Source organism: Charadrius vociferus, unplaced genomic scaffold (assembly GCF_000708025.1).
Source record: "Charadrius vociferus isolate BGI_N301 unplaced genomic scaffold, ASM70802v2 scaffold2, whole genome shotgun sequence".
In the NCBI taxonomy this organism is placed as follows: Eukaryota; Metazoa; Chordata; class Aves; order Charadriiformes; family Charadriidae; genus Charadrius; species Charadrius vociferus.
The window spans coordinates 2,438,352-2,455,580 of record NW_009647595.1 but is presented as its reverse complement, the minus strand read 5'-3'; the positions used below and the strand labels follow the sequence as shown (position 1 = coordinate 2,455,580).

At 41.9% G+C, this 17,229-nt stretch overlaps 1 protein-coding gene across 2 annotated transcripts in view; it reads left to right on the top strand.

The window, feature by feature from the left end:
- ENPP2 (ectonucleotide pyrophosphatase/phosphodiesterase 2) overlaps nt 1-17,229 on the top strand; it is a 59,231-nt gene that overhangs the window by 6,362 nt on the left and 35,640 nt on the right. For both annotated transcript variants that reach the window (XM_009880993.1, XM_009880992.1), the window contains exons 3-8: nt 220-375; nt 2,504-2,629; nt 4,684-4,744; nt 5,980-6,077; nt 7,178-7,257; nt 8,451-8,570. In XM_009880993.1, coding sequence (XP_009879295.1) covers nt 220-375; nt 2,504-2,629; nt 4,684-4,744; nt 5,980-6,077; nt 7,178-7,257; nt 8,451-8,570 — 641 coding nt within the window. The remainder of the gene's footprint in view (nt 1-219; nt 376-2,503; nt 2,630-4,683; nt 4,745-5,979; nt 6,078-7,177; nt 7,258-8,450; nt 8,571-17,229) is intronic.

Below are 17,229 nucleotides of genomic sequence, written 5' to 3'. Positions count from 1 at the left end.
CCCCCCCCCAAAAAGAGCAACCTTTTTGGAATTTGTTCTTTTTGTTTGGTGTTTTTTTTTTTTTTTTTTTCGTTTCTTCAAGCAACCTTCTCTTCCTGCTCCCTTCCCTTCCCCAGAGCAGGCAGCCGAGGTTTTGCTTATCCGAGTGGCTTGGGGCTGAGCTGCCCGTCCCACCGCTGCCGGCCTGACAGATGTTGCCCTGTTTCTTGTTCCACACAGTCCTGTCAGATTCCCCCTGGATCAGTACCTCTGGCTCCTGCAAAAACAGATGCTTTGAACTTCAAGAGGCAGAGCCTCCTGGCTGCCGCTGTGACAACCTGTGCAAGAGCTACAACAGCTGCTGCTTCGACTTTGATGAGCTGTGCTTAAAGACAGGTACGATGGGTCTCCTGTCCCGCACTGCCAGGCGCTGCTGACACCTGGTTTCTACCAGCGGTCAGGACCTGCCTGATAAACCAACGCTCGCTGCCATAACCTGCATCTCCTCTGCACATCACCTTGCCTGGCCGGGCAGGCTTGGCTCAGCCTGAAATGCAGCCCATGTTTCCTTGCGAGGAGCAGTAGGGATGCACACCTATCACTCCTCACTGTTGGGCTTCAGCCACAGTTTCCAGGGCAGAAGAAGCAGGGTACTGTTCATACTACATGAAAAGTAGATCTTCTGATGCTCAATCAATAGCAACAATCAGTGTTGAGGCACCAGTTTGACCTGCAGGTTGCAATGAAAAGAGCCATGGTAAAGGCTGGAGGTTGGTCATTCCGTGTCAGCCATCCTTTTTTTCTCCCAAGTGACAACTTAATATTGGAGCAATTCATGCTCGCTTGTGGGTTGTGCATTGTGGTTACTTGTGAAGGCGCCTCTGAACCTGGGAGCGTTGAAGCGGCGTGCATCCTCTTGGAGCAAGCTGCAGGTGACAGACTGGGCTTGTTATCCTTGCCCCAGGCTCCGATTTCCAGATGTCAGGATGCATGTAACACACTGGTAAAAATGTTTGACTTCAATTTATTGGACCCTGGGGGATGGAAATACAGCACTGGGTTCATTTTCTTTTTGTTTTTTTTTTTTTTTTTCATGAGTCCTGGGCAAAGAGAACTTCAAAGAGGGCAATGAGTTATGTTTTACTTCTTAGCATAGTGCATTTAAATTATTAGTTGTACCCATCTCCTTGAGTGTTTGCACAGTGGTTTGCACAGGTGCCTTCTACTTTTGCCATGAAACATTTTCTTGCTTTATCAAAGAATTACACTTACTAAGCAGCCAGAAGAGAAGTCTAATGATTAAAAATATCGTTGCCCATGGATGTGCCATGCTTGAGAGTCCTGACTGCCTCAGTTCTGTTTATAATGATATCATTTTAATAGCTTGGTACCAAAAAACAGTGAGCTAATCTGGTATGAAAAACTGCTTTGGTTCCAGGCCAAAAACATTTGAATTTTACGCTGACGTTAGTGTAAATGACTGCAGAATGAGAGGCTCTTTTTGAAGACTTTCAGCACAATACAAGATGTTTGCTACCAAAGGGCAGACTTTCAGTTCCTCAGCCTCCTGTCTGCACTGCACCACATCCACATACGTGTATAGATGCCTGCATACCCCTCAGGACTGTTGTGTGAATTTTCATATACTCTCACAGGCATTTATTAAGGCAATTATCACATGTACAATCTGTAATTATTACATATTTATAGAGAAAAAAAAAGCCCCAAATGAAGGAGAAAAGGGGGTAAAATACATTGCTCTGATGTGGTGTGTTTTTTACTGGGTGCACGTTGTCTGAAGTGATTTCTAAAGTTTCTTGTTGGTTGGGCCAGGATGTGGAAAACCATATGCTTACATCCTTAGGCCTTATTTCAAAGTGTAGTGATGTACTGCCCTTGAGAGAGCACCCTAATTTAGACAGGCCCTTCGATGCTAACTTCATTCGCATGATGAGAAGAGCTGGAGTGTTTTCCAGCAGCCCTGCCATGCTTTTCTTAGGCAAACAGCTCTTGTTCTCATAACTTTGCAGTTGGTGCTGAATCTCACCCTGTGGGTGAGGAACTGATGGGAGTAAACATCAAGTCTCTCTTCAACTTTCTCTTATTTCCTATGGATTGTACTGGGGACTCGAATAGTTGGGAGAAAAAATGATTCATTACTCAAGAAACACCAGAATTCTTAGTTTGTGCTCCAGGCCCCACCATTTATCTTTCAAGGTCCTTTCTTGTCTTGTCCTTTCCACATTTTTTCTGGCGTTCAGGTTGTACGAAGCCTGGAGTACACCACCTGAGGGTAGCAGAAGCACTGGTGTGTGGGTGGAGGAGCCCTCCTGCACCCGCGGGATACAAGGGTCCTTTTTGTTTCTGGTTCACATACCTACTTCAGGGGTCTTGAAATCACTAAAATGGGGCAATAAACTTTACCTCCAACTTCAACAACTAGAGTGTTGTCATTATGGCTTGAGTGAGTACTTTCTGTTTTGATTATAATCTCTCATTCTTGCTTACCTTGTGAATATTTTAGCTCGAGGCTGGGAATGTACCAAAGATCGCTGTGGAGAAACCAGGAATGATGACAATGCTTGTCACTGCTCTGAAGACTGCTTAAGTAGAGGAGATTGTTGTACTAATTACCAAGTCATTTGCAAAGGTACGACTTTGGTCTTTCTACTTCTTATCTTTCCAGACGTGACAGAAGACAGCCCTGTGGGTATAGAATTTTCTTCTAAAGAAGAAACCCTCTCCTTGTTTAGTTCTGATTTTTTTGGGGGGGAGGGGAGGGGAGGAGGAGGGAAGAATGAGGAATTACATTTGTAATTTTTTGGGCACTAGCAGAGGTGAATGCTTCTAATTTGTTGATGGTTGAAGGATGTTGTCTTTGCCCACAGAGTTATTGATAGAAAGAGAGGAGGTGTGGGTGGTGAAGAAGAGTTTAAAGCAAAACACAGAAGTGTTCAGATGCATTTGTCTGCATCACAGGGAAAGTGGGGATATCTGATGGTCTCAGAAGGAATGGAGCATTCCTAGATATGTTATCTCCCTCTCAAGGGCCTCTTGACACCCCCACCACAAAGCTCCTGCTCAAACTATTCGGTCTAACACTTGTAGGCTTTGTTTCTTGTGGGAAAAGGATTGCAAGAATACAAGGGCTGTATTTTGCAGGTGGGTGGCATGGGCTTCAGAGGACACATTAGGGATGACTATGTCACCTTCTAGACACACCATGGCTGCAGTACAGCCTGCGCTGGTTGGTGGGTGGATGGGCTGTTAAGACTTAATTTTCATCCTTTACCCTGATCTTTTGGAGCATGTCCTGCCTTGTGTAATGTGTCTCCCATTCAGAGCAGATCTTCTGATCCTTGGTAATGAGGTCTTCAGGTTCTCACTTTTGTATCTCAGCTAGTTCTTTTTTCATTGATTAACTTTAACTGGTGGAAGGGTTACAGCGGGAAATTTTTTTTTTCACACCATTTTGGCCTACTGCATATGTTTAGAAAATGATAATAGTTCAGATGCATACACTGAAAACGCACTTTTCTTCTTTACTTAAGTTTTGCTGTTGGGAATCCTAATGAAATATGTATCTTCGAGCAAGTGCCCATAGATTATGTTCTTCCTCTTCCCAAAGAAATGCAGGGCTGAGACCACTTAAATACTGCTATAGTTTTCAGTTCCTGCCTTTTTTGTGAGCTCCCTTTTACAAGGGTCAAGACAGGGGAATTTACATGTCTCCGGCTTTAATGTACATAATCTTTGTTTAATTGGCTAATAACAAATGATCTTAATGACCCTGGCACTCTGACAGGAGTAAGCCTTATGTGTGAACAGTGTTTCCATCTGCGGAGAGCGTGTTGTGGTTGGTTTGCTGTTTTTTTTTTCCTTGGAAATTGTTCCTCCACCTCCTGTCATGGTCAGTAGGAATTGCTGCAGGACACATTTCCTGCAGATCTTTTCTATGGTCCTTTTTGTTTTGTTCTTTTAATTGAGCTGCAGTTCCTTAATAGTGCCAGGTTCAGGAAGCAAGCGTCATTAGCTAATAATTAGTTTTTAAATTGACCTGTGAAAGTGCAAATCATGAGCCACTCTAGTCAGCTTTCAGCAGTGAAAGTTTTTCAACCTTGAGAAAATGATTACATAAAGCAGTTTTAACTAATATAGCTCTGAAAGAGTATTAATGCTTTTTTTAGCTGTGTCTGAGTCTCACCTGATCCATGAGCTGATCAGCTCTCTAAACCAGCTGGAAACTATTTAGAGTTGTTTTTCTTCCCCAGAATGAATTTTGTTTTGTGTCTCTAGCCAGCTGAATCAGCTCATGGAGACATCAGAGCTGGTCAGGAGGAGGATGGGAATTCATAGCCAGAAGCAGTACTACCTGTTTTTGACAGATCGAAAATAAAAAAATTGAAATAGATGACTACCATGCCTAAAGTGTTACCACTGTCTCCTGTAGTCAAAAGGACACTTTTAGCTCCAGTTTTAACAGCTACTTCTAGGAGTGCTAGTTTGGATATTCTTGTTGAATAGAATATAACCAAATCAATTTGTTCAGCTTTGTGAAAAGACCTGCTCATTATTCATGTGAAGTAGGACAAGACCATCCATTAAGTTGAGCTAGACTTCATTTTTTTGACATTTTCTGTGAAACCTGTAGCTGTGTCCACAGATATTTTCTTTTTCAAAACTCCAATGTGACTTTTCTGGTAGGAGAAACCCACTGGGTGGATGATGACTGTGAAGAAATAAAGGCTCCTGAATGTCCAGCAGGGTAAGTGTTTTGCACGCAACTGCAGAGTCAGATGCAGCAAAGCCAATGGGCCCCGGTGCTGCCCTGGACCTCTGAGCACCGTGTTTCTGCACTGGCCCTGTCGCGCAGCCTGGATGTCTGTGGGTTGGATACTTGCCTGTGCTTCACCAGTTGTACAATTAGGCTGATAATGCATTTGCCTTTGAGCTGCTGGATGAGTAGTAGCGTATAATACACGTGGGCTCCAACTTGTGGTCTTTGATCACCTGCTGATGGGTTTGCCTGCTTCACTTACCCACCTAGAGAAGGTAACCAAACTCTCTTGTACTCAGTGGAAAGGTTCAGGATTTTCTGATTTCAATAAAATTCAGGTTAAGCCATATGTGAACAAAGTTCCGGCCATTTTTTTTTTTTTTTAATTTGATTTTGCACTTTTAGTGTTATCTTCCTAAATGAAAGGATTTCTAAATTGTGATAGAATACAGGCTTGACTTAGTGAGGTATTTGAGCAAATGAATAACAGTGAGGAAGTAAGCACTTTTGAAAACAGTTGACTCCCTGTTCTCCTCAAAGGTAAGCGTCTGCTTAGGTGCTGTGTTGGGTTGCAGCTCAGTCTTTGCCATGAGGAGGATAGTTTGGAGAAGATAGGAGCCCCCGCTTCTCCTGGTGACAGTGATGGCTGCTTACCCTCGCAGGAGATGGTTAACATTAAAAGCCCAGCTATGTGTGTCCAGGACACATCTCTGCCTGCTTAGGGTCAACTCCCAGTAGCAGTAGTAAATAAAAATGTAATAAAATAACAAGAAACACTGTCATCTTTAGTACGTGAGGATGAGCTTTGCCTCGCTGAGCTCACTAAGAATGCCACGTGGACTTTTGTCCATGAAGACAGAAGACCAGCTGTCATGACACATGTGGTTTTTAACTACAGATTGTATGCTAGGGTGGGTACTCATGTAGACTTTTTGGGTTTTTTTTCTCCATCTCCTTCTATAAGCACTTGCCTTTTTAGGCTATATGCTTTTAGTTGCTCAGGGAAGATGTCTTTTATGTTGGAGCTGAGCCCCTTCACTGACTGAGCAAACACTGGACTTTACTAAGTGTGAAGATTATCAGTTTGTGCTGTTAAGCAAAAAAATTATAGGCATATAACATATGCAGTAACTGTACTTTAGCTTCTCCAGAGTTTCAGTGAGCAAGTGGAAATAAAAAAAAATAATTTTGAAATCTTACACTTTCGCTGCTTTTGCTTTCAGCTTTGTTCGTCCTCCTTTGATCATCTTCTCTGTTGATGGTTTCCGTGCATCATATATGAAGAAAGGGAACAAGGTCATGCCCAATATTGAAAAACTGAGTGAGTACCTCTGTTTTCTTACAATAAACGAAAGACAATCTCCTGCAGCCCAGTTGTTTTCATTGTTCATTGAGCAACAGAATTCAGCATGGAGCTGGTAGGTAGAAGGGCTGTGCTCCTCTGACTGAAAGGTCTAATAAAGATTAAGTCTTTTTTTTCCATGCAAGCGAAATGGCAGAAGTTCCCTTTGGTTTAGGTGGTATCAACTGGTGGCTTGAAAGCACCCTGGCTAAAGCAGCACCTGGAGAGTGGGGACAGAGCTGCTGCTTTGGGGGATGCTGCTCAGAATTGGTGACCTTCATATGGTCATCTTCAGTAAGTGATTTGTATCGTGCACTCTTATAGGCTAGTTGGGAGATGCCCACAAAATTTTCCACTTGACTCACTTGATGCTGAAGATAGGGGTAAGTGGGCGCAGGAGCTGCGGTGAATGTGTGCTAACTGGCTGGGGACATGCCCCAGTGAAGAGCAGCTCTGCACTCACCTCTGGGGGAGCAGCAGCCACCTGGGTTTGTGGAGTATTGGACGCAACTCATATTTGAGCTTCTCAGTACAGCATGGTAGTTTGTGTGTGTGTCCATACCCTTGAAAGGTGTTTGTTTGTTGGTTGGTTTGTTGTTTTTTTTTCCCCTCTGTGTGTGCGCTGACCCTCGTATTTGTGTAGCCATCTGGGAAGCTGTGGCCAAAGCCCATTGTGAAACTGCAGCTTTTATTTGCTGCAGCTAGTTTATTTGTCCCTTAAAATTGGCCTGCATTTTCTCATGTTGTTTTACATAGCAAGATACTTCCAGTGACTCTTGCCTCTGGAAGGAGGCTTGCTCTGAAAGGAAAACACTCTGTGGAAATGTCTCTGGTTCTGTAGTCCTCTCGCTGTGTTATTTCAGTTGTTTATTGTAAGGTACAAAGAGCGCGTGAGTGGATTTACTACTGTCTCACGGGAAGACCTGCCAATGTTAAGCAGCAGAATGTTCATTTAAATTGGTTAAAATTTAACCAATTTCTGCAGCATTTTGAGTCACAGCAAATGACTTCCTCTGTTTTTGTTTTCTATGTCTGAGAGCTTCACTTCCTAATGTTTGCATGCCCTATTGATTTTTCAGGATCTTGTGGAACACATTCTCCTTACATGAGACCTGTCTACCCTACAAAAACCTTCCCCAACTTGTACACCCTTGCTACTGTAAGTCTCTGCGAAGGACTTTTTGATGATAAAATGTTGCATTGCAGTGGAAATGTGGGTTGTGGGAAGCAAGTTTTGTTTTGGTTTGGTTTGGTTTTTTTAATAAAACTGCTTCACTGCCCATCCTTTTCGAAGTTCTGAGATAAAGTGTATCTCACCACTATACACTGTGTTACAGCTTTCCTGTGCTTCCTCAGCCCTGCTTTTGCAGTTATTTGTACTGCTGTGTAATTACAGGCCAGAATTTTTCTAAGGGGAAAAAAACACCCCTGAAATTCCTACCCAGAATACAACCAGCAGTTGTTCCTTCATTGGAGTAGTTGAAGTCAGTGGGGCTGACTTAGCAGCTGACTTACAATTTACAGCTACTGACTGTGTCTGGATGCTGTGTTGGCCCTGCCGTAAAATGAACCATCACTTTGGCACTCTGGTGGCATGGCTGGTGGCCAGGCTGTCTCCACCCTGGGATTCAAACACTCCTGTGTGACAGTGACAGTGCTTCCAAAACTGGGCTAAGGGACTTCCTACCTGCAGCTGCAATTTTTTCCCCTTCTTTTTTTTTAGTGCAGCCTCTCCACAAATGTTAGATGGGAAGAGAAAGGAGGCGATGGAGAAACAAATAGCTGGGGATGGGGGAGAGCCAAGAGAAAGGGAGAAAAGCAGAAACCTCTTACATTGCCTTTACTTCTGGACAAATTGTGATATAAGGCGATGGCTTTGGGTGACTTGCCTCTTTTTTTTTTCTTGGAAATTACTCCTTATCTCACAGAGACTCTGGTAGAGATAAAACATTATAAAATGGAAATGTTAAGTGTTACTCATGGAACAGGAGAATGAATTACTGTTTCCAGAAAGGGAATTCATGAAGATGAACTGAAAGTTCAAATCAATCTTCTTTTCATAAATTTTTGCTTACTTTAGATGGCCTCAAACTAACTTTTAACCAGTGTGAAAATACTTCAAAGTATCGAGTAACAGGAGTTTTTGTGCTTTTTAGCACAATTGAGTCACCTCCTAATGCTTTCATTACTACAGCCAGTTTTAAATGTGCTTATCGTAAAGTTACAACCTTTTCTGGTGTGCAGTTACAAAGATACCTCTTTTAAAATAATTTAATGGTATTTGCATATAGCCTTGAAGAACTGGATTTGCGTGCATTAGGGTTTTACTAATTAATCTACTTCTGCACAAAGGGACTTTATCCTGAATCACATGGAATCGTTGGCAATTCGATGTATGACCCAGTGTTTGATGCCAGCTTCAGTCTTCGAGGGCGAGAGAAATTCAATCACAGATGGTGGGGAGGTCAACCGGTAAGTTTCAGATTCCCTCCTCCCTCTCCTCCCCTCCCTCTGTGCTGTGGAACATAGCCAATAATAATAATAATAATTAAAAAAATACATCTGTGAACAATTTGTACCTAATCTCCCCCTGGCTGGCCCTGTGTCTATCAATTTAATGTAACGTTTTGAGTTGGCTTTGGCTTTTCAGAATAATAAAGCCATTGATTATGGAAAGGTGCTTGCATTGATAAGTATAAATTAGATGTGGCCAGGAAAAAAACCTCACTTAGGCAGCAGTTTAACACGAATTACTATATTTTTGTCACCTTGGCATAATGTTTCCTTTTCATTATGGGTTTCTCAGGTTTTTCTCCTAGTAATGTTCTTGTGGCAGTTTTAGTATTAATGTTCTGTCAGAGTAGCACGGCACAGCTTCATAATTATCATTTGTTAAGTCCACAAGAGATTGCTGTTACCTGACTTGCTGCAGAGGCTGTAGAAGTTTGTGAATTAATTGCCTTGAGCACAGCAGCAGTGGTTGAACTAGGTCCTCTCTCTTAGATTAGCATTGGACTTACTGGTTTCTGTAGCTCTGAATCCTTATTCTGTGCAAGGAAATGGCCTCCTTCAAAGTATTCTGTCTTACTACAGCTAAGAAGGTCCCCTTGTTTCTGCTGCGCTTTCCTCTCTTAGTGCATGCTGTGGTGGCTTGTTTTGCCAATAAAAGTGGGTATAAATTAAACTACTAAGTTTTACATGCAAGCAGCCAAGGTGCATGAACGTTTCATTGCACTGATTGCTTGGGAAACTATAGTTCAAAAGCTTCCTGACCAGTTAACCTCACAAAGGAGTGGGATGATAGAAGTGGGGAAATTGGAAGGGGTTTGGGAACATAATAATCTGTCATTGTTGTTTGCTAAAGTGATCAGTGTCATCCCCTAAATCCCTTAAGACAAAAATATCCCAAAAGACTAAAGGAAGTTACTCAAATGGTTTTAGGCTTTGTGTGTGTGTGTGTTATTTGTCTGCATGTGGGTTTAGTCCGCAACAAATGCGAGACAAGACAATTTAGAGCTGCAGGCAGATGTTTGACAGGCAGATGTGTCTGGCTGTAGCTGAGCCAGAATGAGGTATTTGTGCTCTTGTAAAATTTGTCAGCATAACATTGAGCGTAGTTACTCCCTCGCCCAGCTATGACCTGGGTTAGCTGTTAGCATGAGTTGTGTGGAATGGAGAGGGTGAGGAACGTGCCTGGCAATTATCCCCCGCAATGTGAGTGAAGAAGCAGGATCAAAACTAGGAGCAGTGAAAGGGCGGCAGCGGGTAACCTCTCCCTCCATCTCAGCTACAGCTGGAGCCACGCAGCCAACAAACCGTGCCTGCTGCAATCGGGCATCGAGCTCATAGACAATATTGTGGTGCAGCTGCTGTGTGACAACTTGTTAAGCAGCTGTAATTTAATTATGCATTGCAAATTTAATTACACATCTTACCTTAATCACAATTAGGTAGGAGTTAGTGGGGAACTAACTTTTGGGGACTGTACAAATTTCTCTATTTTTAAACTACGATGTTTTTAAAGTAGAGTATAAGTCTAAATACTTCATCACCTGTCATGTTGAGTGGGGAATATTGGTAATTCCCACAGCCATCCATTAGAAACACCTATGTCGCTCCAGAAAATAAAAGTAATTCTGGATTGTAAACAAGGGTCATGAAGAATGTCAGCTGAGAAGATTTCAAGAAAGTTACACAACACTGGATGACCATACGCTGGATGAAATCCTCAGAGGACAGGGGGGAGTGTTGCATACACAAGTAAGGATGATAAAATAAACCAGCTGATCTGAAGAAGTGTTAAAAAGGAAAAACACAAAGTAATAAACTGGCAATTTCTTTGGAGAATTGGAAACAAATGCGTAGAGGCAGGGCTATAATTCAATCCTCACATAATATGAGCGAAACCTGTAAGTTTGGCAAACCTAATAGAGTGGATAAGTGGTTGGGTAAGGAGGTGGTAGATCTCTTGCAGAAGTATAATATAAATTATACTTTCTGCATGTGGAATAACTGCACATTTGATAAAAGAATTGCATTTTTGTCACAAGAAATATGGTCTGCATATCACAGAAATCTTGTCTGTCATATCACATATTCATCTGGTCCTTTTAGGTCTTGGGTCTCAAACTGGAGTACTCAAACAGTTGCAGAGTGGTACTTGGTTTGCACAGAATTGGAAAAAAATTTTTGCCCAGGAAGGCAGAAAAAGTGTCTGGGACCCCCAGCTAAAACTGCCTAGAGGAGAATGTCATTCAGTGTTGAAAATTTCTGAAATACTTTCTTGCTCCTGGAAACTGCCCTATTGTATCTGGCTTTGTTAAGATGTGGCGGTTTTGGGGTGCTTTTTCTTTTTTTGGAATTACTTGTTCTAATAGCATCTTGCTGGGAAACAGCCAGATTACCATGGATGACAGTGGGATTTGGCAGATGAGTAGCTGGATGTTTCTACACCAGGAGTTATGAAAAATTAATTTTAAGATCATTAGGAAAAGGAGAAAGGGGGAGAAGGTAGCTTGGAAGTGTTTCGAGGTATTCTGGCTGGTTGTGGGACTTCCTGAAATCCAGTCTTCTGATTAAGTATACAGCCTTGATTTGTTATATAAGCTTAAAACCACCTTGTTTTCAAAACAAGTGTGTTAGGAAACAGCCGCAAAACCACTCCTCCTATTGCTACAGCATCTCGCAGAAATGGTGAGCATCAGGGCCTGTGCTCCCAAGGGGGAAACTAAGTATAGTGCTCATTTTTCTTGACACCAAGACTCTGTTTTCATCCCAAGTAACTTTAAACACTTTGGCCCCAGATGCCTTTGGCTTCTATTAACCAGTAGTTTTCCATGTCTTGATTTCATGTAGTGAGCTGAAGCTTACACTACAGACAATACATTGGGGTGTTTTAGTGATCTTTTGTGATCCTTAGAAATAATCCATTGGCCTTCCCAAGGTCAGAAGATGACAGGTATAAAACTGCTGGTCAGTGGTTAATGGGGACAGAGAGGGTCCTTCAGAAGGTAACCCAGCTTGGATCTGATTTTGACTTCAAAGATGCCTCTCTCTTCAGAAATATCTTAATTACAAAAGTATTGAAGGTTTTCTAGGGTACCTGGTATGAAGATTTACTTTTAATATTAACCTTTTAAAGAGAATACAACCCTCAAGAAGGGCCCAGCTTGAGATGCTGAGATAATTCTTAAAAAGGGCCATGATGTTCCTAGGTAAGTGACAGCATGTCATGAAGCTGTCTTTACAGCCTGCGAGGTATGCCTGTAGACACTAGGCATCATTGCTATACATCTTAACTGGCTATTACTTATTTTATCTAAATTTCACATTCTGTATCAATCTTTGGGATAAACCCATTTTGCTCTCCTGTTTATTGGATTTTATTTTTTTATTTTTACTATCCAACGATTACAGAAAGAAATTCTTATTTTCATTTTCTTGCCTAGTCAGCCTGAGCATTGGCAGGATTGTTGTATCTGAGGAGCCCAGGCTCTGCAGAAAGCTGTCATCTGCCTTTTTGTCCTGAAGACATTTTGCAATCACTTTGTTGATTGGTGGATTGTCTTTTTATAAGTATTTATTTTTGTCTAGCTTGAGCCATAAACAAGCAACAGGGCCCTTTGAGCCTGTCTAATTATTTAATAGGCTTCTAGATGACCTCCAGAGGTCCCTTCCAGTCCTGACCATTCTGTGATTCTTGTACCAAAGTCTTCTGTCTGGGCAAGAAGTTGATGATTAGTTGTCAAGGCTGTGAGATCATTTGTGTCTTGTTAAAGAGTAAGGAGTGTGGAAGTGTCTACTCCGTGTTTTACCTTGTTGTCAGGACAGATTGCAAATTACAGAATCACAGAATGGTCAGGGTTGGAAGGGACCTCTGGAGATCTTCTAGTCCAACCCCCCTGCCAGAGCAGGGTCACCTGCAGCAGGTCGCACAGGACAGCGTCCAGGATGGTTTTGAATGTCTCCAGAGTGAGAGAGCCTGTTCCAGTGCTCTACTACCCTCAAAGTAAAGAAGTTCCTCCTCGTGTTTAGATGGCACTAATGGTGCAGGAATGTAACATTCAGCACAACCTTGGTATTAATTCTGCATGCTTGCACCAATTTTGTACATGTTTCTTTACCTGGGAAATGCTGTGACTTCCCTCGTCCCACCTTTGCCTGGATGTGGAAGAGATTTCCCATTCATGCATTACCAACTCTCCGCTGCAGCGGGTATGTGTGCTTCCTCTGCTCTTGACACAAGTCGCCTTGCCTGGTTGGCAAGCAGGAGCATGTTTGCGCAACTTGGCCCAAGGGCCGGATTTCAGAGCCGTCCCTCCCATCAGCCCTGACCTATGATGTGCTGCAACAAATACAGGGCAGCCTTTGCTGCTCTTATTTGTTCACAGAAGATTAAAAGTAGGGATATGCTTCCCTAGTGTGCAGGTTTTCAAAGACAACTCAACAGCTATCTTGAATAACTCTGTGTGTAGCATCTGTGTGCAAATGTGTCTAGCTGTCAGAAGAAGCGAGAGCTTGGGACTTGTCCCATACGGCATTGCCACCTGAACTATGGTTTAGCCAGTCTACTTTTATCCACAAATAAAAGAGAAGAAATGTAGTCGTTCAACACAGAGGATACAAAAATGACAGTAATTCAACATACAGGATATGTTTCATATACATCCAGAAAAGTATGTATATTATTTCTCAGGACATTTACCTGTGTACTAGGGTTGAGTCCGTGGGTCCATAATTTAACAGATCTTTTCACATTGGAAAAGTTAGATATTCTCTAACTCCTATGGCATGGTATGAAGACATATTGTTAATCTTTGATTTTTATTTTTTTTAAAATATTTATTACCCTGCTCTCTGCTTAAGCAAATTAATTCAGAAATATGGCCTTTGTATAGCTTGCAATACAATAAGGCTTGTACCATATGCAAACCAGGGGTGCACGTCTGAATAGTTAAACAGCCGACTATAAAATTCTGACATATTAACAGGTAAAACTAACGTATTTACATATGGCAAATAAATTACATAAGCTCACAAATGGTACTGACCTTGCAACGCCTAACACAGCAAACTTTGTGATGACCTGAACAGATGAGACCAGCCATACAGTGTATATAATGCATTACATTTACATGCTTAGTACTGGAACATCTAGGATTCATTAACTTTAAGGTTGTGACACTAACTAACAGAAAGGAAATGGAACAATAACCCTTATTCCCTTCTTAATTTCAGTTATTTTAGACGGAGAAGTTTGAAAGCATATGAGCTAACTTTTTTTTTCTATCGTATACTGACTGAAGTGTAGACACTTGTTAGCTGCGAGAGGCATGACATGTAGTCTACCTTGAAAGACAGTTAGTTTAATTTAAGGACGGTGAGAGATGTTGACTGGTTATTAGGCTGCAGTAATAGTTTGCTGTGCTTTTCTGCTAGAGTTACTATCCTATAGCTGAGGATACTAAGGAAATTTACGTGCTCCTGTCAGCTTCTCCAGTCTGTTGTCTAATTTTATCTAGCCAGTAAAGCGTCTGGCAAACCAAGGGCACTTCTTGCTAGAGATTGCTACCACTAGATTAATCAACAGTAACTGTCACAACTCTAAAACACGCTGGAAATTTGATTTAAAGCTTCTTCAATGCAGATAGAAATTCTTCCGCCTTGATGATCACTGTTCCTCTGTGTGCTTACAGACGTCTCTGCAAATGTATTGTTATAAGTAGCAGCTTTAGGTATGATGTTGAATAGTGTTGCATTTTGTCATTTTGGTTTTAAATAAACGAAAGATTTTGGGTTTTGTTTTGGAGGTTTTTTCCCCTAAAAAAAATAGGAGGGGGGAAGTCCAGTAGTAGTTTGTTGTAACCTTGAGCTGAACCAGGCTCTGCCTGGCAACGTCAGGATGGAGTCATTCAGACTCACTTCTCAGATGTTGTGGTCAGATATGGGCCTTTTGATTTGCTGGTCTTTGACTTCAACACATCATTGTCTTAGCTGTTGAGCTTCTTCCAAGTGCAGCAGACACACGTCCTCATCCAAACAATTAATGGCAATGTAAATGGCTGCATTCCTGAGGTGAAATACTTGGGAGCGGGGAAGCTTCACTTGGGAATGCACAACTAGGAGTGATCTCCAATTGGTTGCATTGCTCCCTGTTCAGAAAGGTGCTCATGCTGTTTTCACGTGGCACTCATGAAGCACACTCTATGCTTGACAGGAATAAAAAATAGCTACCACCTTCTTGCAGGCATGCTGGGTACCTTGGCAATGCACATAGGGTCTAATTATTCCTCTGTCAAGATGACTACTCTTTTATTTGCTTGGCCAGAGGGAGGACGTCTTTTGGCATATGTTTAAAATTGCTGCCTAAAATAGACAGAGTCACGGGTGATTTCAGCAGTGCTAGCAGTCAGGAGCAGCACAGGACAGCTTCAGCTGCTGAGGCTGGAACTTGGCTGGGCTGATTTGGCCAACCAGGCAGGCTGGACCACTTGGACCTGTGCAGGCCAAAGCACTGGAAAGTCAAACTAGAGTTAACAGATGGTAAAATCCAAATACTGAATTCCCTGGACTTAGTTTGTTGGTACCTTCCCAAAGATATCTGCAAAATTATTTAAACTTCGCAGGAACACAAACACTTTCAAAGAAAAATAAATCTGCTGCAGCTCTGCAGGGACAATGGTTTTCCAAGTACAGCAAGACCAAAGAGCATAACAGCAGTGGAGCTGACACTCCTCATGCTGAATTTGTATTTGACCTCTTTTCTCTGCCATGACAGAGTTCTGCTCTAGGAATAAATCTGCAGTGCAAAGAAAAATGTAATTGCCTTAAGTGTGGGCCCTTTTTCACCTGGGAAGACCATGAACCACTAATGAATATGGAGTAGCTCCTGCTTTAGTTAGACACGGGGTCCAGGCTGACGTTATGCACACTGTGCTGATTTGTAAGACACAAATGAGCTTGCAGATGCATCCTTGCATTGCAGTCACACCTCTGACTGCAGCGAATGGGCTCAGTGACATGATCAGTAGATTGTAGGCACACTTCCTCATCTCTCCTGTTCACCTGCATCCTTCTGTCCCATCCTGTTGGGGCTAGTATTCTGCAAGCATTCGAAAACAATATCCCTGTAATTCAACAATTAAAAACCAAATTCCAACATAAATTCAAAGGCATTTTTTTCTTTTTTGAGGGAGTTATTTTGCAGCCACCTCATCTTGTGGTCACTGTCACCGTGTAGACCCCAGTGCTGGTGGAAGACTCGGGCTGCAGAGGCTGGGGGAGATGCTGGGGGGACTCCCAGTTTGGTGGCAGCTTGAACGTATGTTGATATGAACCAACCTTGAAATCAGACTTTAGAGGAGAAGCAGCTGAAAACAGAGAAGGGAGGGCTGTAAATCCATGGTCATTCTGCTCCCGGTCTTGCTGCATTTACTTCAAGAACCACCATTTTTGTAGAGTTACCATGGATGTATTCTTCCCTGGAAAAGGGGATATATTACCAAAAAGTTAGAATACAATGAAAGCATATGATCTTTTACAGCTGTGATTTTAATTTAACTGGATTGACTCCAGTAAGATTTGGAAGAGGAGCAGATGAGAGATAAGTTAAGGGGTGTGTCCAGGGCACTGGAAAGGCAAAGATGACTAATTTTCCCTTAAATAATGTAATAATATCCAAATTTAATTGCTGTTAACTTTAATGTCAGTGTGCAAATGATCTTTCATCAGACTCTGCCAAATTTATTTCAGTTAAGACTGATGCATGAAGAATTCAGGCTTGGCATTTGAACAATGCATGCCCAGATGACAGCGTACAAGTACCTGTTCGAGGAAGGTAGAGGGGCCTTGCATATATTTTCAAAAACTTGATTTGAAGTAAATAAAAAATTTTGCAATTATTAAGTAACCATGTTTTGGCTTACCTGCTCCTGAAACGGATAAATTGCAGTATGCATAAATAATAGGAATAAATAATCTAGCTGTGTACATAATGCTGGCCTTTAAGCAATTACCACTTTTGAAATGAGTTTGGAGAGAATTTGGATAGTTCCTTGTAAGTGAAATTTAGTTCTATAGGGCTACAAACTCATACTGTTTGCTTTCCTTGACTGTCGACCTTTCTGATGTTTGGTCATTCTTATTCCCTCGCCTTGTATAGATATTCATAGAATAGAAGAGAGAAAGAGGGTGAAGGGGGGAGAGAAAGAAGGGTAATGAGTATAACCAGGGGAATGTTATGGCTTTCATTAGAGAAAGATCAAACAAACCAGGGCTACTCTTGCTCAAAAAGGAATAAATAAAAGGGAATATCGTGAATGTTGTGTAGAAGTGGGAACAGACAGGATTAACAACTTGTTTTCAAAGTACTAGACCAGCACCCTAACCCCAGTGAAACTGGCAAGTTTAAACCAAACAAAAAGAAAAATACACTCATGCAGTGTGTGACTATGTTGTGGAACTTGCTGCTACAAACTGATTTATAGCCAGAAAAATGTATGGGATTTCAAGGATTGAAAAATTCACAGAGATTATTTCTGTCATTTCCATCAATCACTTCAGGTGAGCTCAAGAAGTTCCTAAATGTCGATGGAGGAGGGTGTCCCTCCCTGCCTTCTGTAGGGTATAACCT